Consider the following 27364-nt stretch of genomic DNA (forward strand, 5'->3'; position numbering starts at 1 on the left):
CATTTCTATACTTATACTTAGAACAAGTAACAAATTTCAATTATTACACTACATGTGCAATGAAATTCAACAATAAAATGTCAGTAAGTGTAAAAATTTAGTTTTTATTTTTTACCTTCATCATTATTGCAATTAGTTTTGAAAAAATATTTAATGTATTCCAATTTTAAAATAGTTAATTTTTTTATTTTCATTTTATTTATTCATAATCATTAAATTGTGATTTAATTTTTAGATATTGAAGATAAACAAAAAATTTAAAAAAATTTTAAATTAGTACCTGATTTGTCTCAAAAGCGCAATCGGTAATTTCTTTGTAACCTCAAAATATATAATTCTCCAAAAAATGGAATTATACAAAATTAATCATTATTTTTGCACTGCTTTTTTTTAAATTCAATCTTAAAGCTGAATAGTCTTTTCTAAACAAAGAATATTTGTTTGATTTTTAATATTTCGGGAGAAATCGAAAAAAACGTTTTAGAAAATAAGTTTTGTCCACTGTTGAGATAAACCAATCAGAAATAACTTGTTTTTGACTTCATAGAGTAGGTAAATTTAAAAAGTAATTTAAAAAAAAGTTGAAGCAGTTATAATTAATTAATTATAACAATTACAACTTCATTTTTTTAAATTTAATCATAAAACAATGAATTAAACTTTTATTTTTATAAATTATATTTTATTTATCTTTATAAATTAAAGTTTATTTATATCTAAAATAAAAATTAACTAAAAGTACATAATATAAATGTGAACTATATACAATATAGTATCTTGAACCGAAATCTTGAAATACCCATTGTTTATCCTTTTTTTAAAATCATGTTTAGGACAATAATCATCTCGTACTGAATATCTGCAAGTAATTAAATTAAATTAATATTTAATATTAAAATTGTGACATTAAATTTAAAAATTTGTCAGTCCAAAAATAATAGTTACCTTTATTTTTATCGAAAAAAATAATTTTTCATCCAGAATTTGGGAATTTATAAGTCGACATTATTTAAATTTGCTGATGATCCAGATGGCAAATCGGAGGATACAAATTTACCAATTGGTTGCATGGCTTTTCGTTGTTCGGCTAATTTTTTCATTTCTTGTTTCAATTTTCCCAAAATTGCATGATTCGGTTGATTAACGGTCGCCTTACCCTGAAGCAATGTTATCTCCTGTTCCAATTGTTTTTTCTCTTTAAATGTCTTGACACTACGTGAACCATAGAGCCTGAGTAATGAACCCCATGAATGAATATGTGGATGTAATCGTTGTAATATTTCTTGTGCTGCACGTTGTTTACCATCTTTTTTATTACGACAAACAACAGTTACCTCATGTTTACCAACACGCATTGTAAATTCATTTCTTTGGTGTTTCAATGTATTCACTGAATAATCAATTTGCATATCACCTTGTCCAAAATTTCTCTGCAAACAAGTAATTAAAATTGCATGCGGCGATGGTTCTGTTGTTTTTGCACAAAATTCAGCGACACGCGGATCAGTTATTGATATTTCATCAAAAAATGAAAGATCAGCGTCTGAATCGCCTTTAGATGCTTTTATTGCCCAGCCAGCGTTTGATGATACACCATCGGTATTTGAATCACCTGATATTTTATCCTTCATTTGTGGTATTAGAATTTCAAGTGTTTTACGTGCTGCATTTGCTTTCGCTTGTTTCTTACTACTACCAAAACCATAACCATATTCCATTTCATTGATACAAACAACTGCTGAATATGGTGTTGCGGCATTTTCCAATTCTTTGAAACGATATGTGGGTTGTTTTTTAAGTGCATGCTGAACATATTCATGTAAAATGCAAACATAGCTTTTACCCGATGGATTCATTATCCAATGTTTTGGTGGACGTGCACCACCGCTACAATCCTGTTCATTTGAATCATTATTTCCCGATGTTGTTGAACTTGCTATGGGAAATGTTATTAATTTCGTACCATCGGGTAATGTTGGCCTTTCCAATTGTTTTCTATGTTTTTTACTTTTTGTAAATTTTCTCCTCGCCGACCACGATTGAAATCTCATGACTTTTATTGATTTAAAACGAAACATACTTAGACAATATTTTCTCAATTGTTCACTATCTAGTGAATGAGCTGCACGATTTTCTTGAACAGTTTCAATTTTTGCACTAGGTAAATTACATGTATCAGTGACGGATGTTTGTTCCTTTTCTTTTTCTTCTTGTTCCTCTTGAAGTGCTCTTTTATATTGTAAACAAGGAACTGCACTCACTGGTACCTCGTGTTTTCTCACACTTCCCGCACCGAGAAAATATGGTTTTGACAATGTACAAACACGTGAATGTTTATGTAAATAAAGTGGCATTCCACTATTATGTGTCACTTGAACCCATCCTTCGGGAAGAACATCAAAATGATTGTGTCCAATTTCATCCAATACAAGTTTTTCCTTCTCCTCATATGGTACAAAATCCTTGCATCCTTTTCTTTTTTTCCGAAATTCTTCTGGAAGACTTTCTTCCAACATTGCTTCAATTTCTTCATCAGGCACATCAGAATCACTACTTTCATTTGCATAAGTATCCGAATCGGTTGTACTTTCCTCTCTATGTCGATCTAAATCGTCAAGAACGTCAAATTGTCTCAATTCATCTTCCATTGGCATATTATTATCATTCAAAGAAATATCATTTTCATCCATACAAATATCCTTGGTAAAATCATCTTGAATATTATTAACATTATTTGAAATACACTGTACATTATTTTCTTTTTCTAAATTATTGTCATTTGTTTCTTGAATATTATTCACAGTGTTTTGTGTACAACTTTTATTACACAAAATAACCTGTGAGTTATTTTCCTCAATAGATATTATATTTGTTGTATTAATTGCACTGAGATTTTCTTCTTCCACTTCCATTTTAATTAAACAAATGTCTTATTAATTTTCACTCAAAATATTAACAATTATATTCACACTAAAATATACTGCAAAAACTCGTATAACTTTTAGGTTATATACGATCGGAGAAAATGTGACGTCACTTGTTGTTGAGTTACTGCGCAAACGCAAGCAGACGACGCAAAGTTTGTAAATAACAGTGTGTAAACGTCAAATAAATTTGTTTATTTCATTTTTTCATAAAAAACGAATATTAAATTATATAAAAAATAATTTTCTGTTGTATTTTCAATATAGATAACTAATATTAAAAAAAAAATTCTAAATTTTATCATTATAGGTATGATATTAGAGCAATTTTTATAAAACCTAACCTATAAATAAATTATTGTTTTTAATAAATTAAATTGGTTATTAGATTATTAAATTATCTATTCTTTTCAGAAATGTCTGATAAAGAGGAATCTGTACCCAAAATAGAATTTAAGAAAAAATCACGTAAACCTCTCAGAAAAAGAGAACAATTAAACGAAGAAGAAATTGACGACGATGACGATAATACTTTAAGGTATATATATTATTAATTCTATTTATAATTTTCCATTTGTAATTGTGATATAATTCTATTTAGAGAGAAATTGGAGGAATTGAAAACAATTCAAAAACTTCGACAAAGAACTAATGGTGTGAAAATTGATCCAGATTTTACGGGAGAAAAAATAACTACTGAAGCACCAGGGGTATGAATTTAATTTTCTATCAATTTATAACTAATTATGATTAATTAATTAAATATTTTTTACTTTACAGTCAGATCCATTTAATGTTAAAGCAGGAGGAATGGTAAATATGGCAGCTTTGAAAAATGCTAAAATAAAACAAAACGATGCTTATGAAACAGGAATAGGAACACAATTTAATGCAGAGACTAATAAACGCGATGAAGATGAAGAAATGTTAGTTAATTGATAAATAAAAACATATTTTTGTATAAAAATAGAAAATAATTTTTTTTTTTAATTTAACAGGGTTAAATATATAGAAGAGCATCTATCTAAAAGAAAACGCATCAATAAAGAAGAATCAGAAGCTAATATAACAAATGAAGGTGTCTATTGTTCACCAGAAGATGCAGCTCTTCAAGCAGTTCCTGATCATTTAAGACAAAGTTCTACATACAGAAGCGAAGAGATGCTTTCAAATCAAATGCTTTCTGGAATTCCAGAAGTTGATCTCGGCATTGAGTAAGTTATTTTAAAATTTTGTGTAGGTAAATTGATCACAATTCAATTAATTTTTACAATTTTACCTTCAGGGCAAAAATAAAAAATATTGAAGCAACAGAAGAGGCGAAATTAAAACTCCTTTGGGATCGTCATAGAAAAAAAGATGGACCCTCACAATTTGTCCCTACAAACATGGCAGTTAATTTTGTTCAGCATAATAGATGTAAGTTTCTTTTACTTAAAAGAAAACTTGAAAATTTAACCAAAGGACATCGTATTGTTAAATAATAAATAATAACAAAAATTTTTCTTTTAGTTAATATCGAAGTTTCTGATGTTCAAAAAAATAAAAATAATTCACGAGAACATAGACAACCTAATTCATCATCGGCAATGACTTCAAAAGAAAAGAGAAAAGAAGCAGAAGATAAAGCAACGGATGATTATCATTATGAAAGATTTAAGAAACAATTCAGAAGATTTTAATTATAGACGCGCTTTTACAAAAATAATTGTCTTCATTTTTGTAAATATGAAAAATAGAAATGACATTTTATTTAATTTTTTTCTATGTGTACGATTTTGTTTTAAAAAAAAGTTAATTTAATAATAAAGTTTTTTTAAATTTCTAAATGCATTTATATGATTGTATAGGGGTGAAAAGGTTAATTTAATTTTACAATGCGCTATTGATGCGAATTTTTTCAAATACACAGAAGCCCCAAAAGAACAGATAGTTAAATCCGCCAAGCAGAAATATATATATACATACATAAACTTTTTGTCCTACTTTATTTCCCTGAAAACTTTTTAATGTCTATAAAATTGATTATATTACAATGAGGTGTTTGTTAATTTTCTTTCTAAAGGACTATTTAAAATTTAACACCTATTCTTTGATTATAAGTAAAAAATAATTAATTAATTTATTATTAATAAAACAAATTATAAATTTGTCAATTAATATTAAAATTACAAAAAAGAATCTTTTTAAAATTCAAATTAAAAAACCAATAAAAATAAATAATTTTTGTTTTTATAAGGAAAACATTACGTATTCGTTTTGAAGATTTTAATCAATTACATAATTATAAATGCAAAATGAATATTGTGCTCTTCCCATAAGCAAGGACGTAATATTTTTCTATGGGACCCCTTAATATTATTTTAAAACTTTTATAACTTTTTATCAATGAAATTTTTTCTAACTTTTTTTAAAATTTTTTGCCCTTTTTCTAAACCAAAACAAAGAATTCGAAAATTTTAATTAGCATATTAATTGACAAATTAATTTCAAGAGTAAATTTTTTCAATTATTACACGTTCCTGACCATACTACGACGCCCATGTTTGACAGCGACTCTGGCGCTGTGTAAACGCGACCAAACACAACTAAAGTAACAGCTCATCTGTGTATATTATCGCTTACTAGGAATCTTTTTCTATTAGTCATTTTCAATATTGACAATTAGGCAAATTGTCAAAGTGTGTGTAATTGTGTGAAATTGTTTTCTTTGCATTTAAATAATCTATATTGTTATAGCTATTAGCAATGGATACTTGTGGATTTGTTACCTGTGGTCCAAATGAAGCTCTCGTTGTATCAGGTAATTTTTTTTCACTTCTATAATTGTAGAAATAAAAACCGGCTTTGTCAATGAATTGTTTGTATTGCCTGCTTTAATTATGACATTTTAGGAGGGGTCCAATTTCTGTAACAAAAAAAGAAATTTGATTAATATTAATTAGTCGATTGGAGTATTATCTTTTATATTATATCAATTTTTTTTCTAAGAATTTATGATCTAATTTCTAATCTAGTTTTGTAATTGTGCAATATTTGTCAAAATCAGAATTATTTTGACATTCGCTTCAGAGTATAGAAATTATTATTTTGAACTTCTGCTGCGAATGTAAATAAAATTTTATTAAAAAAAAAAAAAAAAAAATGCATGAGCATGATTCATATTTACGTTTCGAGCATATAATTGAAAATTTAATTTTAAAAATAGGATGCTGTTATGGAAAACCATTATTGGTTCCTGGCGGACGAGTTTTTGTTTGGCCAATTGTTCAACAAGTTCAAAAGTGAGTTTAAATTCAAACTATAAAGTTTTTAATTTTCTAATGAAAAGTAAATAATTCTTAATGTAATTAATTTTAGGATCTCTCTAAATACAATGACATTACAAGTGGAAAGCCCCACTGTTTATACTTGCCAAGGGGTACCAATATCAGTAACTGGTATAGCACAGGTAAAGAAAATGAAAGAAAATATTTATCAAATTTTTTAAATAAACTAATTTTTTTAATAATTTTTTTAAGGTAAAAATTCAAGGACAAAATGAAGAAATGTTATCAACAGCTTGTGAACAATTTTTGGGAAAATCTCAGGATGAAATTCACAATATTGCTTTGGTGACACTAGAGGGACATCAAAGAGCAATAATGGGAAGCATGACAGTAGAGGTATAAAAAAATAATGTCAATTAAAATACCTTATTTTTTTGGAATAATAATTTTTTTTCTTTTTTTTTGCAGGAAATTTATAAAGACCGAAAGAAATTCAGCAAGGAAGTTTTTGAAGTAGCAAGCAGTGATCTTGTTAATATGGGAATAACAGTGGTTTCGTATACACTGAAAGATATTCGAGACGAGGAAGTAGGTTTATTTATTTTATTTCTATTCAAGAATTGCTCGCTTGCATCAAGAATTGGAATTGAAAACTCTTTTTTTCTTTTGAATTAATATATAGAATAGTTTGAAACCTATAATAGATATTTAGAAAAATTATTTTATAATTTCATTTTTTCCAAATTTTAGCAACGATTTTTTATTTTATAAAACACAGTTTTATATTTATATGATTATACAATTAGTTTTGTTTTGCTACTTGCAGGGTTCGAAGGTACGTTCACTTATTTTCTTTTTAAATAGCAGTACTTCCTGCCCTGCCAATAACTCCTATTATCTAAAGAAGAAAATATCTCTAGACTATAAAAACGAGGACATTTAAAAAAAGAGGAACATTTTTTACAAACTGGTTTTATCTTTTTTTTGTAGTGTAGCACTTTTTTTCCGCACGTTTATTGCACACAAACTCAGACGCATTTTGAAAGACGAAAAAAAATTGCTTTGACTTATTTAATTTTGTTAAATGTTTATAAAATTATTTATTTTTTAAATTTTACTATATGTATTTTAATTTATGTATTGTTTGTCATGTTATAAAATTCGAAAATTTTATTTTATTTTTTTTTTTATTAGAAAACTAATTATTTGGTAGCAATACACTCACGAATTTTGCACGATATTTAATGGTGATTAATTTTAGGAATAACGAACATTATTTTAGTCTCTAGATGTTTCCAGAACCTAATTTCAATCCTATATATTATTAAATCCTATTTTATTATTTTTTTGAAATAAAAATTTGAATATTTAATTGTATAAAAATATTATTTTAAAGGGTTATTTAAAAGCCCTCGGTATGGCTCGAACAGCTGAAGTAAAAAGAGATGCAAGAATTGGAGAAGCAGAAGCTCGTCGAGATGCACAAATTCGAGAAGCAATTGCTGAAGAGCAAAGAATGGCTGCACGTTTTCTCAATGATACAGAAATTGCTAAAGCTCAGCGTGATTTTGAATTAAAAAAAGCTGCTTATGATGTCGAAGTTCAAACTAAAGTAAGAATAAATAAAAAAAAATAAATAAATAAAAATCTAATTTTGTAATCATTTTTTTTTAGAAAGCTGAGGCAGAAATGGCTTTTGAACTTCAAGCAGCAAAGACGAAGCAAAGAATCATGGAAGAACAAATGCAAGTTAAAGTTGTAGAACGTAGTCAGGAAATTGCTGTCGCTGAACAAGAAATGCTGAGACGTATTAAAGAATTAGATGCTACTGTTCGACGTCCTGCAGATGCTGAAAAATACCGGTATTTATATAATTTTCTTTTTCGAATGTGGGAATAATTTTTTTTAACTAATTAAATTTTTCAATGACGATGAAGATTAGAGAAATTGGCTGAAGCTAATCGACTTCGACTAGTAATGGAAGCAGAAGCTGAGGCTGAAGCTATTAAAATTCGAGGTGATGCCGAAGCTTCGGCTATTGAAGCAAAAGCAAAAGCCGAAGCTGAACAAATGGCAAAGAAAGCTGCTGCAATGAGCGAATATAAGAGCGCTGCTATGATTGACATGCTACTTGATACTTTACCAAAGGTATTTGTAATTTTCATTTATAATTTTTTCTTTTAATTTTCTTCTAATTTTCCAATTTTCTAATTTTCTTTTTTAATTTTTACAGGTCGCTGCTGAAGTAGCAGCTCCACTTTCGCAGGCGAAGAAAATAACAATGGTTTCAAGTGGCAATGGTGCAATTGGTGCTGAGAAATTAACTGAAGAAGTTTTGAATATTGTAAATCGTGTTCCAGCATTGGTTAAAAGCATGACTGGTGTAGACATCGCGAAAGTATGTTCAACAAAAGTTCATTGAGCTTAATGACTAACAAAAATAATGGCTTTTAACAAACAAACAAAAAAATGTGGAGCGTCTTAAACAATTTGCTAAAGCGTCAATGGTTTTTAATAACAATTTTTTATATTTCTATTTTAAAATTTTCTTTTACAGTCGGTTCATGCAGCGTAAACGGAATGGAAGACAAATTTTCATAACTGCTGAATCTCTGTTAATGATGCTTATAAAAAATATGAAAAAATCATCTGTCTCTAAAAAAAAAAAAAAAAAAATCTTTTATACTAGAAATAAGTTATGTGACTTTTGCTACTTTTTCTCATCACTTTTACTGCCAATTGACTCAATATTTTCTTTTCTTTTTTTTTTAAATTAATAGTATTTTTATTACTTTGTTTTTATATACTAGATGTTAATCTTGGTCTTTAGAATAGAAAAAAATAATCTTTCGCACAATTCATTCGATTTTAAATATTTGCTTGTGGCAGTGAATGTGAATTAAAATGTCCATTTGTTGCAATTGACAACTTATATATTTAAAAATATGTTGTCCTTTTTAATTTAAATTTTAAAATTCTTAATTTGGTTTCTTTTAACGAATAATAAAATTGTAAAGTAATAAATTCAATGAATAGTGATTTGAATATTAAAATCTATAAAAAGGGAAAAGTTTGAGGAAAAGAATATTTACATTTCTAACTAATGTAAAAATAGAAAAAAAAATTGTCAACGAAAAATATATATGGAAAACAGAATTGAAGACCTTCAGAAAATTATTGAAGGATTTTTTTGACCAAAATTCTTATTTAGAAAAACCTTTCTTTTTTTTTTGTCTGAAAAAAATAACTTATGCCACGATGTGCCGAATGACATTCCTCTATGAGTATTCTGTGACACTGTGTACCTTCTTAATGTTAAAAAAAATCTCTAACTAATTAAGTGTTTAGCGATGAAAGTACCAAATCACTTTGTGTCAGTGTCCGAAATACGTATCTAGTCTCCAAAAAAAAAATCGTATGTACCTTCGGTTATATTTTTTCTATTTGAAAAATGAACTACATATATTGTATTTTCCCTTATAGTAGTAATAATAATTATAATAATAGAATATAATATCCAAAAAAAAGCCGGTAAAAATTCTCTAGATAATAGTTAGTCTGCTAAAAATTAATTTTGAACTTATGAATAGTGGTAAGATCATGTGCAAAGCCTTACAATATAGCGAAGAAAAAAGTTCAAGTTTGAAAAAATAAAAAAAATGAAAAAAAAAAAGGTTCTTTTCATCATTTTCCTAATATTAACAATTGAATGACTTTTGATTCACTTCACGTGTAGAGAGAATAGAGAAATAAAATTTCCCCTTTTTTTAATATATAAATAATGATATTTTCTATCATTGTAACGATATATTTTTTTACTATTGAATTAAAAATATGATTTCAATTTTGAAATTATTAAAAAGTACCAATTATCAAGTATTCAATAGAAATTTAAAAAGGGAAGTAAATATCAATTTGTTTCTTAAACGACATGGACGAGTACAAATCATTTTTGGTCGATTTTTTAGCTGGAGGAATTTCTGCTGCAATTTCAAAAACTGCAGTTGCACCGATAGAACGTGTAAAAATTCTTTTACAAGTACAAGAAACTTCGCGGCACATTAAAGCTGAACAACGATATAAAGGTATGTATGTGAAAATTTGAAGAACAAAATACAAAATTTTTTTAATAAAAAACAAAATAGGTCTTCTTGACGTCTTAATACGAGTTCCTAAAGAAACTGGATTCTTCAGTTTATGGAGAGGGAATTTAGCAAATGTCATTCGATATTTTCCCACTCAGGCTTTAAATTTTGCCTTTAAGGACAAATTTAAAAAAATCTTTTTGGAAGGTGTGCCAAAAGATGATTTTTGGAAACAATTTGGTGGAAGTTTGGCAGCTGGTGGTGCTGCAGGAGGATCTTCTTTAATTTTTGTATATCCTCTAGATTATGCGCGAACACGGTATTTTAATACTTTTTTCAAAATTTAATAAAATATACATATAAAAAAAATGTTTTACTATAAAAAATAGATTAGCAGCAGACATTGGAAAGGAGAAAACAAGAGAATATAGTGGAATGATAGATTGTATTTCAAAAACATTTAAATCAGATGGACCAATTGGTCTATATAGAGGATTTTTTGTCAGTGTTCAAGGAATTGTAATTTATCGAGCAACTTATTTTGGATTTTACGACACTTTAAAGAGCCTATTACCGAATCCTAAAGAGACACCATTGATTGTAAATTTTTGTATCGCCGAGGTGAGAAAATAATCATCTAGTCAAAAAAAATTTTGCACTTATCATTTTGCATATATTTTTTCAGTTAGTAACAACGTTTGCTGGAATTATTTCCTATCCATTTGACACGGTGAGAAGGAGAATGATGATGCAATCAAATAGAGCAAAGTCTGATATGATGTATCAAAGCACAATAGATTGTTGGATAAAAACATTCAAAACAGAGGGACCGAAAGCTTTTTTTAAAGGAGCATTCTCAAATATTTTACGTGGAACTGGTGGAGCTCTCGTATTAATTTTATATGACGTTTCAAAAGATTTAATTGAAAAATCGATAATCAATTAATTATTAAGTATTCGTTTTCATTTATGGGAATTTTGTAAAATAGTTGCAAATAACGAAAAAAAAAAGAAAACGAAAATACTCTATAGACATATACATTTATTTTCAATAATCATTACCTTAAAAAATATATATTTATACATTTACGAACTAAATTAACGGACTTAAATATTTGAGTATGTATACATATATATATAAAGAGACAAGTCAGAAGACTGGAAATGCTTTGTATTCGCGAGACGTACTTCCTTTTTTTTTCCTCCCTTCAAGTCAGTAAAAATTAATTATTTAATTTAACATTGTATGTCGATCGTAAATATTACGTCTCTGCTCTCTGACTTGTCGTTTCCATTTGTCCTGTTGATGTCCAACACGATTTAAAACATTGCCCCTAACACCCATTGGATGAGACATTCCAGGTGCTGATGTATCATCCTATTAAAATTTTATTATGTAAGAATTTTAAAAATTCAATAAAGAAGATTTTAAAAAGAATAAAAAAATTAATAACAGGTAACATGTGTCTAGATTAAAAATACCTCTTCGTTATTATGTTCCTGATAACCAGCTCCAGCTTTTGGTAATCTCTTATTAAGTAGAGGATCCAAGCATATTAAAAACAGCATATAAATTACTAATAGCGATATCACCCATATTACAATAATTACTACAATCTGGAATATAAATTTTATTTATTATTTCATATTATTTATCACTGATTGTTATTACAATAATTTAAAAAAAATTTACTTACTTTAATAATAGTAGTGTTTCTATTTTCATATTTACAATCACACCTAGGACAAACTAGTTGTTCTTTTCCTTTTATTTTATCGCCAAGATGATTTAAAACTGCATCTTTACAATTACTAAATAGAAAGGGGAAAAAAATATTATATTTATCAATTAGAATTATAACATAAAATAAAAAAATAACTACCAATGATTTGGCGTTACGTTCGAAATGAAATTCGAACGAATTTTTGAAGAATCTGTAATATTAAGGACAGCTGCAAGATTTGGACAAATACATTTACATCTTTTATCATCATAAGATTGGGCCTAAAAGTGACACGAAAAGAAATAAATAAAAATATTGATTATTATGTCAATTAATAATTTTAAATTGATATTTTTAATAAAAATGTATTTCAAAAATACATACACTTACCTCGCATTGTGATATAAATATTAAAAATAGTGGTACTATAAGAAGTAAATTTTTCCACATTTTTCGATACACGTAATACTGAATATTTTCACTTGCTATAAATTAGATTTTTCACTAACACTGTTTATAACTTTTTAAAGTGATTTAAGAGTTTGCAAATAATGACAGCATCCACACTACAAGCAGCCATATTTTTTTAACAGATGTTTTTGTCAGAATGACAGCTATATGCATTGTAGAGGGCAGTAAATGTCATCAGTAACGTAACAAGGTAATTCTATTAATTATAAATACCCGATTATAGATATACGCGTATAAAATGAAAATAATAATTATAAAATAACGTAATTTATTACATACCACGAATTAAATAAATAATATCAAAGGACTTAATGTATTTCTAAATAAATAAAATTTGTTTTGTCTCCACCAGTTTATCTCGCCTATCTACTATCCTGAAGAAAAAGACCCTAGCCATTTTTAAAATACAATTTAATTGATTTAAATGCAATTCTTCAAAAGAGATAACTATTCTTTAAAAGAATGTTATTTTGAATTTGATACAAAATACACAATTAATTAATTACCTATTTTACAATTTTATATAATTTAAAAATCAATTAAACTTTTGATTTTGGCGCCTTTCTCATTCAAAGTTACTAGTAATGTCACTAGTGACAAAAGGAAAACAATAGCAGAAGACAGAAGTGTCAGATTGCGGCCGCACTGTGATAAGAACGGTTCTTATAGTTGAAAGATTTTTATCTTTACTATTAATTTTAATTTGTTGTTAATTTTGAAAATACATTTTTCAAAAAAATTTAAACATTCCAATCATTTATGGAAAAAAGATAATTTATACTTTGATGTGAAGTTTTTAAAAAGAATTGTTAAAAATCTTTTGTTTACCTCCTATTGTTATAACAATAAAAATTTGTATTCTGACAAAAAAGAAACATGTTTCCAACAAAATAAAGTAAGTACTTTGTTAGAAATTTTAATTATTATTTTAAAAAAATTATTCTTTAAAGTATTGTATAAATATTTATTATATGAAAAAACAAAATATTTTTGTTTTGTTAAAAAAGAAGTATTTAACAATAATGTATTTATTATTTTTTAATTTCAGTTAACAATTATTTACTTAATTCAACAAATTTTTTTTAAAGAAATGTTTTTTATCGCTAAAGGCGGGAAAATATTATTTCTGTAATAAATTATTTATAACTGATTTGTATTTATCTACTTTAAAAGAATTGGAAAATTCACATTTGAAATATTCAAATAGTAATTTAAATTCTAAAATACCCTATTTTTTAAAAGTATTTTCGATTATTTTTTAAACATAAATTTACGATGCGACAGGAATAGACTAAAGTTGGTGATAGCTTCAGGCTATCATCATCATTTCTGAGATGTCCTATATTTTTTGTGCCATAAGGAACAGAAAAGAAGCTTTTTGAAATGAAATACTCATAAAGTTAAAAAAAAAACTTTTTATCGTTACTTAGAAAGATGTAAAAAAGATTCTGTTTAATAGTAAAAAAATTGAAAATTCTTTTTCTCTAAACTATAAAAATTTGAATATTCTTATTAATAATTTATTTACCTATATGCAGCTCTTTGAAAATTTTAAATATAAATAATAAATATTGAATTACAAGTGACCTAGATATTAAAATAATGAAAACTGACCATGAATGATCAATGTGCATTTTATAGCGCGTGTTCTTTGATGCAGAATTAATAAACCCGATAGATTTACTTAAATAAAAAAATAGCAATGAAATTAAAAAATAATTTTATTAGTTTCAGAAATTTTTTCTTCTTAATAATTTCGATATTTTTCAAATTAAAAAAAGGATCCTCTTGTAAATCTTAATTAATATTTTATAGGAAAATCTTTAAATTTATATATATTTTTTTATAGGAAAATAGAAGAACAAGTGAGAAAATTTTGAAAATTTTCATAGTGAAGTAAAAAAAGAAAATCATGTTGATCAATTATTTTCGAAGATCAACTAGCGCTCCAAATAAAAATGAGGTAATTAAAATTTCTCTGTCTAGAAGAAATCAAAAACTAAAAGTATCTAATAAATTACCTATAGGCTTATAAAAAAAAGTAACAAAGATGAACTTAACATCTACTTATAAAAGTTATAAAGACGAGCTTCGCAAAACTTTTAACTCAATTTACATAATGTAAACATCAGCTACTCACAGTGCCTTCAGTAACCTCTAAAGCAATAATTTTAAGTTTTCATCTCATTTAAAATGATGAATCAAAACTGTTTAAAATTTCTTTATACAGATAATAGGATATAAAGTAACAAACGCCAGTCGCACCAGAAAAGTTGGAGTTGCATGTCGGACTTTTCAGGAGCTCAAAGAAAAGGCTTGCATCAAATTAAAAGTAAGCTGACGTGTTTTTTTCCATTTTCCAATAATTTATCTCGAATACATATTTTAAAAAAAAAACTATGATAAAATATTTATTATGTATGTTAATTATTTTTTATTTAATTGCAAAAAAATGTTTTAATTTTTTTTAAAAAATTGTTATTTTTATTTATTTATTTTATTTTTATGATAAAAGAGTTATTTTTATCGTAAAGTTACTCAATGGAAGGAAAATTGACTTTTATATATAGCTAATTTAAAAGTGACATTCGCACGCTGAATCTGACCTTGGAGCAGGATTATTTTGGCCTTCAGCTAGCTTTATTGAACGTTGGCTGGGTTGAGCTTGCCGCGTGCGAGGCCAGGGACATTGGCATTTATTTTTCAATGTCACGGTCACAGGATCTCGTGAGGTCAAAGCCACACATTTCAATAACATCATTCTTTTTTCATTCAATTTTCCTTTCTATTAAGTTACTCATTTTTTTTTTTAATTACTAACCAAAATAACTCAAATTTAAAAAAATGTTTAATTAAAAAATTTTTTTCAGATTACCGGAAAATTGGAAGATATCAGCGTCTTTCTTCTGGATGGATCAGAAATAGATGAAGAATATTTTTCAACACTAAAGGCGCAGACGACTTTGATCATTCAGAAACCAGGGGAAAGAATAATGACAGGTAAGAATATAGTAATTGGAATATAGTTAAAAATTAAAAATTAAAAAAAAATTTACAGACGCAGATTTACTCTACGAAACATTGAAAAGAGTTAATATAGATTATTTGATGTCCGGTGATGAAATTTCAAAGTTCCTGACAGAAAATCTTAAAGCAAAGATTTCAATTTTAAATAGTGCATTAAATAGCGATGATACAAAGACTCATTTAAGTTCCCGAATTGATCATCAAGATTGGTTTCGAGGACTAGACACAACTTATACGTCCAAAGTAAGTATACTATAGAAAATATAATAACAAATAAAATTCGAAGCAAACAATTTTTTTTTCATTGTAGGAAGCATTCATGCACAGAAGATGTCAAGATAGAATTCGTGGCTACCTCACAAAAGCAGTGGAACAAATTAAATCTTCAGATATTTTTACAACTGATCGACGAGCTAGACAGCATTTATTACGTGCAATTGCTTTTTTTAAATTGCAACTTAAAGAAGATCATTACTATGGTCATTATTTTGATAGAAGTAAAATTTCAACGGGAAATTCTAATGAAGTAAAAAATAATAAAAATGATAATGATAAAGATAATAATGATAATAGTTCCGATGAGATTGATGATAGTGGTTTTTTTCAATGTTACGAACATTGTCCTTGTAAATTGAGAAATTTTGATTATTTCAATCTCTTTGAAATAGAAGAATCAGATCAAATAGATGCAAGAAGAATGCAGCAAGAAAATGACAATGAAATTGAATCATACTATAAAGTGATTCCTGGTAAAGAAAGAAAATTGATTACACTCTGTGATCATAAAGGTGAATTTAAATGTGATGGAGTATGGAATAAGGATAAGTGTACGTATGATGGGAAACATAAAATCAATCCTTATCGATCTAAAGAAGAACTCATTCTTTTTTCAACTTGGAATCTTGATCACAGGTATGATGTCACTTTTTTAATCAAAAATTATATATATACGATTATTTTTATTGAAAATGATTTCAGAATTGAGAGATCGAGAACTTTAATTCCACAATTGCTGAAATTATCACAAGAGGAACAATTAAATCAAAAGGATGTGGTAGAAATTTATGACAATTTGTTTACGATAAAAAATTTAAGGCTCGTGCATATTGTTTGTCATGACAAAGGTGCACATAAATAATAACAAAAAATGAGAGCAAATTTGAAACCGAATTTTGGCACAAATTTAATTAAGAATCATAAAGAAAAATTTTCCTCTATTGAGTAGAGTTTTAGAATTTAAAATTATTCTTAGATCTAAAAAGCGCATGTAATGTAGTCAAAAAATTTGTGTATATAAAACACGTATTGTATTTCCATCCACAATTAATTAATTACGAAATAGTATTAGATCTAGTATGTATATCATATGAAAGCCAAAGATCATGTCTTCCACTTTTATCAAGTCATAAATAGAAGCTAATAATTAATGAAAATATTAATAGATAAATATTCAAAGTTAATTTGTTGTTTATTAAATTTAGAAGTTAAAAATTAGGTTTTTTTTTAAATATCTCCCAGAAAAAAATTTTTTTTGTTCACAAAAAGAAAATGAAAATTATTTTTTAAATAAAACAAAATTTTAGTACAGCTGAACTTTCGCTTTGATATGGAATCTCTATATATATAAAATAATTAGGTTTCAAGTTGTATACACAAAAAATGTATAAAAAAACTTAAGTATAAAGTGTTAAGTAGAATTTTAAAGTTTAACGATAGTTAATATTCCAGTTGGAAATATTTGTTTGTATAAAGATAAAAAAATATGTTTAAACATATTTAAAATTTAAGTGGTTTAAGTTTAGGAAAACTAGAAGATTAAATATAAAAGTAATTCAAATAATAGTAAAATAATTAAAATTAGAAGAGAAATGAAAAAAAAATATGAAAAGTTATAAATATTAGAAAAAAGTGATTTTAGAAAAAAAAATTAGATTTGTAAATATTTAGATAGAGAACTAAAGTTCTGATATATAATTCAATTATGCAACTTTTTCTGTTTTGTGTAAAATTAACAAGTGTACTTAAATTGAACAATATTTAAAGTAGCAGGAAACTTTTATAAAATTATTTCTTAATTATTTACGATTTAAAAAAAAACTTTTTTAACAAAAATTGTCTTTAATTATAGATAAAAAAAAAAAATTATTGTCAATATTTGTAAAGATCTGCTCAAATGGAAAATGTTATTTTTTCCAGGAGATATTTTTTAAGTCTTAATTGATTGTATTTAAAGTTTAATTTACAATCTAATTGTAATTACTAATTTCTTTTCAAATATTTACTTAGACTGCGTTAACGAAACAGGGTTAAAATTTAAGATTAAAAAAAAGTGACCAATAGACATGTTATTTTTTAAAAAGAAATCTGCTTTACAGAAAATATTAACTTCAACTGCAACAATTAAAAAATTTATACAAACAAAATATTGTATATATAATCAAATTAAGAAAAGAAATTAAAAAGAAGCTATATTGTAGTACCTGATAAACAATGAATTTTTTTAAAAATTTAGATCTCTTTCTCTCTCGATCTATCTAAAAATGTATTTTGCTATTTTAATTTTAAGAACCATTTTTTTTTAATAATTTCAAAATAAAAAATGATTTTATGAAGAAAAAGTGATTGACAAAAAATTGTCATATATTAAATAATGTTTCTTGCAAGATGACCTAATGTGAAAGACCCTCCTCTTAATTGACACTAGTTAAATCGCTGTTGTATATATCCTTTGTGCATATTTTTAACCAGCACTTGTGAAAAGACTCTACATATGAATATGAACAACTTAATAGACCACTTAACTTTAATAACGTTTAGGTAGTTCTCATAAATGTCACAGCTTGAGAAATTGCTATATATTTTATGCGGTTTAACAAAGTTATTTAATTATATAACAAAGTTGCAGTAAAAAAGAGTGAGAAATACATTTTTCTCTTGAGAAATAATTCAATAGATATTTAAACTTAGAAAATATAGTATATATATATGTAATCAAGAATTATAAATATTCCAGTTTCAATTTTTTATATAAAAAGAAAATGTTATTTTTAATTTTTGATTGTGAAAAACTTTTCTAGCACAACATAAATTTTTCTATATGTGCAAAAAAAACTCAGGCTCGTATTATATTGAAATAATTCGAATATGCGAAAAAAGTTTATTTGTAAATTTATAACTGCATTTTTGTTTTTAAATTTTGACTCGCGATGAGATTATGCAAGAGTATAAAAAAATATGTAAAATCTGTTCTATTTACATATATAAAGTTAGAAAAATATATATTTTAGCTATAATGATAATATTTGTATATTTTTATTTTCCCTTCAAGTATGTATAAATAAGAAAAAATTTTCCATTTTCATTAACTAATAACTAAGTTCCCTAGAGTAAAAACTTTATGAAAAATACATTTTTTTATTTAATTAATTAATTTGTTAATTAAATATCTTATAATTTTTTATTTAAATTTTGTAAAAATTTTAATTTAATTTTTAATTTTCACGAGAGTAATTAAGAATTCAAAATAATTATTAATAATGAAGATTGCAAAAATAATTAAAATAAAATTACAATGAAAATTTGATATTACATTTAGACTGAAATTAAAAATACAATTTGATATGAATATTAATAATAAGTTTCAGATAATTATAAATGAAATTTTAAATTATTTAGAGTGTTCTAAAATCTAAAAAAAAAATTGAGTGCCGTTGAAATTTTAATTATTCTTGATCAGTTATTTCTGATAATGTATTATAATTAAATGCATAATATATTATATATATATCAAGCAATGTTCCACATGCACATAATCAATACCGGTAAAATATTGCATATTTTTATTACATTCTTTTAATTTCATAAAACCTATTAATCCCTCATAATAATTGGACTTCATATAAAAACATATATACAATTTTGAAATACTTTAGTTTGTTAATTAAATGACCTAATTAAATTAAAAAATAAAACACCAACAATATAAAAATATAATAAAGTATAATAAAAGAGAATTTAATAGGTTTAATTAATTTTGCATAATTATTAAATTATTTGTATTAATAAAAATGTATTTTTAATAAAGTTTTGTGAGAATTTCTATGTCTGACCAAATATATGTTTGTATCACCTCTCATTAACCCAAGATTCAAAATGTTATTAAAATAGAATTTTTCATTTTTAAAAAGTGGATTTTAAAAATTTTCTAAATGAAGTTATAATTTACCATATAATTCCCCTTTATTTTAGACTGAATTTAGCACGTAAAATTATTTTCCGAAATTATTATTAAATAATTACCACCGATTATAAACCACCTTTTTTTTTTTTACTTTTTATCAAAACCAACCAACTTAGGAAATAAAATACCATGATTAGTGTGTTTTAAAATTTAACTATATAATGCTTCTCCCCGCTTTTATTTTTAACTTTATTTTTTTTTTTTTGCCTGGTTACATTATCGCCGAGAGGTATATAACAGCGGTTGGTTTATATATATTCCAGCATCCCTCCACTATCATTTATTTTAATTTATTATTTAAAAAAAAAAATTGATAATAATTTATTAAAGTATTTATCAAATGGAATATTGAACATTTATACACGTCTGAAAAAATAAATAATGTTTCCCATATCTTCTTCACAATAAATAACAGATCGAGAGTGATTAAAAACACATTTGCAACAAGAATATTCGTCCCCTCGATATGTAGCAAATACATACATATAATAATTGGATTCGTCGGTTTTTCAACTTAGGGTTTTTGGAGAGAGAGAGAGAGAGAAAGAGAAGAACATATTTTACCCACTCCAAAATAGAAGAATTGATTATCGTATCGCAATATATACACACACGCCTTCAAAAAGATCGCTCGATCTCATAGATCTAACCTTGAAGCCTCTCTCCCCATATGCGAAATGACCGAAATTTATTTCTACTCCAAAGAGATTACATAGCGAACGCACATGTTGTATGTGTATATATGTACTCGAGACGAGCATTTACACCCGAAATTCAAAGATATCTCTGTATATGTACTTGTACGTAAATGTGAGTATGAATGAGAATATATATATACATATATATATATATTGCAGATATGGGTATATATCCAGCATCGTGCAAGGGTGCGATGAGTGGATATACATATACGATGTTCGTGCGAGGGTTACGAATGGCGAAAAATGGGGGAAAGGAGGAGGGAGACGGAACGGCACAATGAGAAATAATATACGTCCTTTCTATTAGAACCATTTTTCAGAAAGACCTTCTCTCTACCTGGCTCACACACAGCTCTCTTTCTCCTTAATATCCCAACCTCTCTACACCTCGACACCAAAAATATATATATGAAAAGAACTCTCCTATCTCGGGTTCGACGACATTCGAGACTCGTCGCGGTTCAAGCTTTTCAAAAAAAAAATTACCATGCATATACCTATTTTTTTTTTTTATATATATTATTCTATAATACGAACTTTTTATAAAAAGTATCGTTTTGATAATTTTTTTATACCTTTACTAAAAAAATGTTTTCAATCTTTTTGAGAACCGAAAGTCATTCAATTGTTATTATTATATATTATTAAATTATAAAAGTGATTAAAATTTTAATTGCTTTTCTCACTCTCTATACCTCTACCGCAAGAATATTTTTTTTTTTTCAATATCTGTTACTGACAATTTAAATTATTTTACATTGATTTGTAAAAGTGAAGTTTCGACTAATAATTTATAAGCTTTTTTTTAATTAATTCAAAAAAAAACTATTTTAGTTATATTAATCATTTTGCAGTTTAATTTTTAAATTTTCGTTTTTGAGAAACTGAATCATTATGAAATAATAATTTAATTCCTATTTATGTAAATAAAAAATTCAGTTGCAAATGTACTCACAAATATTTGATGAATTGCTGTAGGACATCTGAAACAAAAAGAAGATACATTAAAAAATTAATGTTTTACTAATTAAATATTTTATTAAAAAATAGAAATTTTTATTTTAAATTGGTGTTCTAGAACATCCGTTTTTTGGGTATTATAAAAATAAACATAATAAATGAAAGGTGCGCATAAAACCTGCAGTGCAAAAAAAAGGGAATTGCAAAATTTTGCAGAGATCCATCTTTCTTTCTCTCTCTCTCTGTCTCTTTTTTTTTACTCTCTCGTTTCCTCTTTCTTGCATGTTCGTTGAACCGACAACACCGATATATTATATTACGTATTCCGGATATCTACCGAACGAAGTAACGTTCTTGTCTCGTGCCGCACTAAATTACTGATTAGAGTTGCCTAAACTCCCTTTAACCCCGTTCCATCACCCTCTCTTCTCCTCTTATACCAACATTTCGCACACACATATATCTATATGCCGTATAACGACGATTTAGCGCCGAACATTGGCTGGCATTAAACCTCGCGAATAATTCAAAAGCAATTTCCAACGCTTTTCGTTTCATTTCGTTTCTCGGCATTTAATTCCAGCATCGTTTAATTCCATTTGGTGCGTCAATGAATTAAAAGCTACTCTGTATAATCATCATAGTTTACGTATATATAGTCCCGTTATGTTATTGAAGTCACCGTTATATAATAATATAAAAAATGAAATGGGTTGGCCAAAAAGGTCTATAAATTATTTATATAAACATCAGGCGAAATTTTATTTTTTTTACCTACATTTTAAAATTACCTAGAATTCTGAGAATCATTTTGCAAAATAATAATCCCAATTGGGATTGAAAATTCTCATAACAAAACTTATGCGCGTTTATATACATTAACTGCCGACATTTTCTCGGATCGGATCCATTTTTTTTTCGTTTTTTTTTATACCGCAAAGGTCGAAGGCACATATTAAATCTAAATTAATCTTCCACTACCATCGTTAATGACTGTCCATTTATCAAAAAAGTTCACCGCTTTTGCGAGTTCCTTCCTTCGCGAAAACCTTCGCGAACGAGAACGTCAGAAGGGATTTTATCTCGAGCAACACAAATTGGTATTTATTTCGATAGATGCGCGAGCGAATTTTTTTTTTTTCAAAAATTAAACGTAGGAGAAATTTAATTAAAACTATAACAAATTTTCTATTCATTAAAAATGAAACAATAATATTTTGTAAAAAAAAAATATTTATATGAAGATTTTTTTTATATATAAAAATTCAGATTATCAATTATCTCGTGTATGCAGAAAAGAAAATCAAACTAGATTAACCAGAAATAACAAATTAATTCCTTTAGCATATATATATACAAAATCGTGCAATTTTGAAAGCGAGTATTTTGCTAGCCAGCGCACATATGTTTCATCTTCTCGGATGCAGGTTTACGTTATTGTTTTTCTCCAACGAGAGAAATTGTATTTTAGAGAAAATCAGGTTAGCGCAACCCGCCAAAAGCGAACGAGATAATAAATAGCGGGATAGAACATAGAGGAGGGTTGTGTGTGTGTGTGTGTGTAGGTTGAGCAATTATAAATTGAAACGCTCTTGTGTTATTTATCATTTTATAGCGAATGGACCAAACGACACGACAACGATGCAATAGCGTATGTGTTCTATGCAAAACAATAGCATTCACGATATGTGATACGTGTGTACTATTGTTTTGTATCATTATACTAACAAATGCACTGAATGTAATGCGCGAGCTTGCAAAAAAAAAAATAAAATAAAAAAATTGTACCTCATATTTTCTTTTTACTGCTACTGTTTCAATTAAGCTTATTTATGTTAAAATAATGCAAATTTTTTTTTTTATTATATACAATTTAATTTAAATACATACTCTCTTTGATGGAATGTTCTATTTTATTTTCTACTTCAAAAAAGCTTTTTAATAATAATAATATCATAATCGGTTAAGCATCAGCAAAAAAAATTAAAAGAAAGAATAATTTGTACAAAAAAAATTCTCCAATCATTCTAATTTTAATTCCAATTGAATCCTGAAACATTCCGAATCGATTGGCTTGAAAATTGATTCGGAATGAAACGAATTATTTTGGAATGATTCGGAAAGAATTCGTTAAAAATTTAAATTCGGATAAAAACTGATTCGAAAACAAAATCACAGCTAAAATTTAAAATCGTATATTAATAAAGTAACAGAAAACATTTATTGATATAAATAAATCATAATAAAATGAATATGAGATTTATTAATAAAAGCATATTAAAAATTTATTAACGAAAATAAAATAATAAATCTGCAAATTTAGTCATTAATATATATATATATAAGTTTCTTTTGATGAAAATATTATTGAATAATTCTTCCAAATAATGTTCAAGTATTATAGAAATAAATTATATATGATATATACGGAGTATAAATAATAAACAGTTCGTTATGAATTTATATCCTCGAAAATTTGATTTTTAGCGCATCCATTAAACTGTTATGTGTAAATTTAATATATAGACATGGATATAGCTTCAATAAAAAGTAGATTTTAATTTCTCAAATGTGCACATATACTGGACAGTGCTAGATATACTGACAAAAATAAAGAATATTTATATAAAATCACAAGATATACACAGCATCAACTGCCAATATTTTGGGTGAATGTTTCGATTTTGGAATATATATATAGCACTATAGCGCATGAATCAGATATGATCTCAAATGCAAATCGGGTTTTGGGATGTAAAGTGAATGTTAAGTGGAATGTACTCGAATTCATGTAAATTATTCCACTTAACCATAAACTGTCATAAGCCAAGTGTCAAATAAATGCTTCTATAACTTATTGATTGACGTGAGATAATCACAATAATTTTGTTAGTTAAACATTGTTACAGAGTGGCGACTAAAATTCTTTTTAAAAAAAAATTCCACTTTTCAATAATACAAAATAAAAAAAAAAAATTCATAATAAACTAAGCTGTAACTAAATATTGTAAATAATTTTTAAATCAAAATTATGTAAATTAGATATTTATAAAATGGCTAATCAACAACTGTTGCATCATTAAACCAATATCAAATTACTATATAGGATTATATCATTACATTTATGTACTTAGGTCTTAGTCAATAATACAAGTTATATAACTTATGTTATACATTTCTTAGGATATGTCTAATCGATATATATATACATTCTACAAATGGATTTCCCTTAATATTCTCCATAAGTTTTCTACATATTATCCTATAGGCTATATGGATAAGTCAATATTATTTTCTGGTATATTATTGACTATTCCCCTTAAGCTTTTAAATTATAAATTCGAGTATTTTCAGAATGAAGGAAAAAGAACCAAAAAAAAACTTGGTTTATTTTTCCTTCAATATAAAAAAAATTCTATACATTTACTAATATTCAATAAACTTTGATTTTCATTGTAATTATAGACACTTTTAATTAAGGTACAAAAACTATCGTAAAAAATAACAATATTTTGTTTCTTACATCACTTTCTTAAGAGAGCGTCAGATATTAAAAAAAAAGAAGGGAAAGAATTTTTTCATGTTTTTTTAGAAAGTAGTTTCTTCTACCTTGACAAAATTGCAATGTGTGTGTGCTTTCCGCATATATAAACAGTGGACTATCTTTTTATCCTTTTTTTTTCATCGTTGTTGCAACTCCTGAAGTAAAATTTCGACCCTCATTTACTGTCCAATGGCATGTAGGGATATTGGACAAAAACTTTCCTTGCACGTGCTCAAGGATTGATGGAATAGTGCACGAGAGAGAGAAACTTTTTGAGTACCACATCTTTCTTATAAGAGGATATATGTATGAAAATACTCTATCATATAATTGGACTTGGACTTTCCTATTATACATAGTTGAGCAAAAATGAGGTTTTAATCTAATAAATGAAAATCCTAAAGATAACGAAGCTTATTCGATAAATTTCAGATAATCCAAGTAATTAGAGGCAAAAATTCTAATATTCTCGGATATAAAAAGAGAAAATGTTTTTTTAAGATGCGAATAAACTTAAATTATTATAGTTTTAAAAGTAAAACTATTTTTATATAACTTAGTAAAATTTTATTTTTCTATAACTTGTGAATTCGGAAACTTTATAAAATTAGTAATAGAAATTATGTAGAAATTGAAAAAGGATTGGAAAACAAAGTTTTCTTAAAAATGAAGAACAAGAGAAACACTTTCTAAGAGAAACAAGAGAATGTCTATAATCGGTATAAGTGTGCGTTCGACTCAATGGGGGTTTGTTAGTGTAATTTAATTACTAGAACATTTCCCTCTTTCATCGCAAATAAGTATACACTTAATGCTTAAATTATCAATGCTAAAGATCTTCCCATGAAACAGGGTTTAATTTACTATTAAAGTTTGGATACGATAAAAAATTTTTTTAAAAATAAATTCCTAAACAAACTAGTTTAATGCGAATTTGATCAATAATCCTCATTTTAATTATCGATTATTAATATGTATAGTAATAATAAAATTGAATTGACGTCAAAATGCGCAATTCTCCATGAAGTCGATACAATAAGCTACCTTGAAATAATTACAGAGAATTAAATTACTTCAAAATTGAAACTTGCTCCTTCATTTCACAACTATATGTATATATTTTCTATCGATAATCTTGACAGCAATATCATTTACACAAAATTCCATTATTTGCAAATCTCCATTTGAGTTGAAAAACATTATTTATTTACGAATAACAAAAAAGAGTGCTAAAAAATGTTATGTATTATGTATATATCTTGGACGGTTATCGTCATTGAAAAGGCAGAGAGAGAGAGAGAATCAGTGTATATCGGTCTTTCCTCTTGTTTGAGAACAAAAGCAAACGGAGGGTAAGATCTTTGATAAAACGAAAACGGACTCACCCTTCTTTCAAAAAAGAAATGAACATGAAGCTGTTGCATCAGGAAATAAATCGAAACTTTTATAATAATGCCAAGTGTCCATAATGGCAAGTATAATTGATGTTTTTGCCCTCCCTTATTGTATATATACATCGAGGGCGATTATAAATTATTATTTTTTTCAATCTTTCTATTTGATATTGAAAAAAAGGTGAAACAGTTGTTGAAATTGTTATAAATAGAAATTAAAAAAAATTCCTGGGGCAATATGGTAAATTCTTTTTTAAAAGCCGAAAAAATTATTTCAAAATTGAAAAGTTGAAAATATTGATAAAATAAAAAATGACTCACAGTTGACTGAATCCTGATTTTCTATGGAGCTCGGGCATTTTTTCATTTTTCATATATCCTTTTTGTCCTTCTGATTTTTATATTTTTCTCATCCATGTCTTTTTTATCCTTCAAGTTGTTATATTTTCATCTTTCATGTCCTTTTTGTCTTTTAGAGTATATGGCAGGATCTGAAAAAATAATTTTGTTTTAAAAAAATGAAAAAATACAAAAAAAAAATTTCCAAGATAACGTCACTATAATTTATTGATTGTTGTAATTACAAAATAACTTTCCATCAAGTACGAAAAATGTCAATTGCAAAAGAATAAAATAAAAAAATTGTTTTAAGGAAACAATATATTTTGAGGACATTATTTATCTCTCTCACGCTATATAAATTTTATTAGACTATCAAGAATTACGTCTCTTATATAGTTTTGCTTATACCGTCACATTATTTCGGCAGTAATCTCGTCTATTTCCAAATTCTATATAATATTACGTGTTTCATAGTTAACGAAAATATGAAATATTTTCCCCTCTAAAAACACGTCAAAGCTATTTGTTTTGAAAACCCTCTGTTTTGCTCACATAATTAATGTCTTGTGCGAACATAAAAGACATGAAGAAGGGTGGGTGGCGGGGGACATGAGAGAGAGAGAGAAGCACAAGTGGCATTCCCCAGAGGTAAACTCCTTCGTCGAAGGAAGGTCCAACTGGGG

The 27364-nt window shown here is 26.4% G+C and overlaps 6 protein-coding genes across 7 annotated transcripts; 4 read left to right on the forward strand and 2 right to left on the reverse strand.

Moving 5' to 3' along the window:
- Positions 1-654: 654 nt before the first annotated feature.
- LOC127282707 (microprocessor complex subunit DGCR8) lies at positions 655-3034 on the reverse strand. The gene is made up of 2 exons (XM_051307142.1): positions 946-3034; positions 655-859 (listed from the first exon to the last, which is right to left on the reverse strand). Exon 1 carries the CDS (start codon positions 2910-2912, stop codon positions 993-995), a length of 1920 nt encoding a protein of 639 aa, XP_051163099.1. The 5' UTR covers positions 2913-3034; the 3' UTR covers positions 655-859; positions 946-992.
- Positions 3035-3069: 35 nt separating this feature from the next.
- Positions 3070-4897, forward strand: LOC127282719 (telomere length and silencing protein 1 homolog). The gene is made up of 7 exons (XM_051307162.1): positions 3070-3234; positions 3339-3462; positions 3526-3634; positions 3705-3850; positions 3923-4138; positions 4210-4343; positions 4437-4897. The coding sequence occupies exons 2-7, from the start codon at positions 3341-3343 to the stop codon at positions 4604-4606; spliced, it is 897 nt and encodes a 298-aa protein (XP_051163119.1). The 5' UTR covers positions 3070-3234; positions 3339-3340; the 3' UTR covers positions 4607-4897.
- A 613-nt stretch (positions 4898-5510) lies between these two features.
- Positions 5511-9217, forward strand: LOC127282713 (flotillin-1). 2 transcript variants are annotated; one of them, XM_051307152.1, is made up of 10 exons: positions 5512-5727; positions 6133-6208; positions 6285-6375; positions 6446-6589; positions 6662-6781; positions 7590-7805; positions 7868-8055; positions 8131-8341; positions 8427-8591; positions 8751-9217. In XM_051307152.1, exons 1-10 carry the CDS (start codon positions 5673-5675, stop codon positions 8766-8768), a joined length of 1284 nt encoding a protein of 427 aa, XP_051163109.1. In that variant the 5' UTR covers positions 5512-5672; the 3' UTR covers positions 8769-9217. The 2 variants fall into 2 exon arrangements, with proteins under 2 accessions (XP_051163108.1, XP_051163109.1); XM_051307151.1 differs by lacking the exon at positions 8751-9217 and having other exon boundaries at positions 5511-5727; positions 8427-8739.
- Positions 9218-9947: 730 nt separating this feature from the next.
- On the forward strand, positions 9948-11376 carry LOC127282718 (ADP/ATP translocase 1-like). Its single transcript, XM_051307161.1, has 4 exons — positions 9948-10278; positions 10339-10597; positions 10668-10899; positions 10964-11376. The coding sequence occupies exons 1-4, from the start codon at positions 10125-10127 to the stop codon at positions 11222-11224; spliced, it is 906 nt and encodes a 301-aa protein (XP_051163118.1). The 5' UTR covers positions 9948-10124; the 3' UTR covers positions 11225-11376.
- On the reverse strand, positions 11301-12611 carry LOC127282720 (uncharacterized protein CG1161). Its single transcript, XM_051307163.1, has 5 exons — positions 12393-12611; positions 12162-12283; positions 11976-12090; positions 11761-11895; positions 11301-11656 (listed from the first exon to the last, which is right to left on the reverse strand). Exons 1-5 carry the CDS (start codon positions 12450-12452, stop codon positions 11510-11512), a joined length of 579 nt encoding a protein of 192 aa, XP_051163120.1. The 5' UTR covers positions 12453-12611; the 3' UTR covers positions 11301-11509.
- A 483-nt stretch (positions 12612-13094) lies between these two features.
- On the forward strand, positions 13095-18799 carry LOC127282714 (DNA fragmentation factor subunit beta). Its single transcript, XM_051307153.1, has 7 exons — positions 13095-13368; positions 14323-14436; positions 14704-14805; positions 15344-15473; positions 15532-15743; positions 15811-16412; positions 16479-18799. The coding sequence occupies exons 2-7, from the start codon at positions 14386-14388 to the stop codon at positions 16636-16638; spliced, it is 1257 nt and encodes a 418-aa protein (XP_051163110.1). The 5' UTR covers positions 13095-13368; positions 14323-14385; the 3' UTR covers positions 16639-18799.
- The last annotated feature ends 8565 nt before the right edge of the window (positions 18800-27364 follow it).

This window comes from Leptopilina boulardi, unplaced genomic scaffold (genome assembly GCF_019393585.1).
Source record: "Leptopilina boulardi isolate dan_hultmark-lab unplaced genomic scaffold, ZJU_Lbou_2.1 LbouV2_302, whole genome shotgun sequence".
NCBI classification, from domain to species: domain Eukaryota; kingdom Metazoa; phylum Arthropoda; class Insecta; order Hymenoptera; family Figitidae; genus Leptopilina; species Leptopilina boulardi.

Coding starts and splice junctions, on each gene's coding strand:
- LOC127282707 (XM_051307142.1), bottom strand. CDS start 2,912: ATGGAAGTGGAAGAAGAAAATCTCAGTGCAATTAATACAACAAATATA.
- LOC127282719 (XM_051307162.1), top strand. CDS start 3,341: ATGTCTGATAAAGAGGAATCTGTACCCAAAATAGAATTTAAGAAAAAA. Junction 3,463..3,525: donor GATGACGATAATACTTTAAG/GTATATATATTA, acceptor AATTCTATTTAG/AGAGAAATTGGAGGAATTGA. Junction 3,851..3,922: donor CGCGATGAAGATGAAGAAAT/GTTAGTTAATTG, acceptor TTAATTTAACAG/GGTTAAATATATAGAAGAGC.
- LOC127282713 (XM_051307151.1), top strand. CDS start 5,673: ATGGATACTTGTGGATTTGTTACCTGTGGTCCAAATGAAGCTCTCGTT. Junction 7,806..7,867: donor ATGTCGAAGTTCAAACTAAA/GTAAGAATAAAT, acceptor ATTTTTTTTTAG/AAAGCTGAGGCAGAAATGGC. Junction 8,056..8,130: donor GCAGATGCTGAAAAATACCG/GTATTTATATAA, acceptor ATGACGATGAAG/ATTAGAGAAATTGGCTGAAG.
- LOC127282718 (XM_051307161.1), top strand. CDS start 10,125: ATGGACGAGTACAAATCATTTTTGGTCGATTTTTTAGCTGGAGGAATT. Junction 10,279..10,338: donor AGCTGAACAACGATATAAAG/GTATGTATGTGA, acceptor AAAACAAAATAG/GTCTTCTTGACGTCTTAATA. Junction 10,900..10,963: donor TAAATTTTTGTATCGCCGAG/GTGAGAAAATAA, acceptor ATATTTTTTCAG/TTAGTAACAACGTTTGCTGG.
- LOC127282720 (XM_051307163.1), bottom strand. CDS start 12,452: ATGTGGAAAAATTTACTTCTTATAGTACCACTATTTTTAATATTTATA. Junction 12,091..12,161: donor AACGTAACGCCAAATCATTG/GTAGTTATTTTT, acceptor CTTTCTATTTAG/TAATTGTAAAGATGCAGTTT. Junction 11,657..11,760: donor AGGAACATAATAACGAAGAG/GTATTTTTAATC, acceptor AAATTTTAATAG/GATGATACATCAGCACCTGG.
- LOC127282714 (XM_051307153.1), top strand. CDS start 14,386: ATGTTGATCAATTATTTTCGAAGATCAACTAGCGCTCCAAATAAAAAT. Junction 14,806..15,343: donor AGGCTTGCATCAAATTAAAA/GTAAGCTGACGT, acceptor AATTTTTTTCAG/ATTACCGGAAAATTGGAAGA. Junction 16,413..16,478: donor ACTTGGAATCTTGATCACAG/GTATGATGTCAC, acceptor AAATGATTTCAG/AATTGAGAGATCGAGAACTT.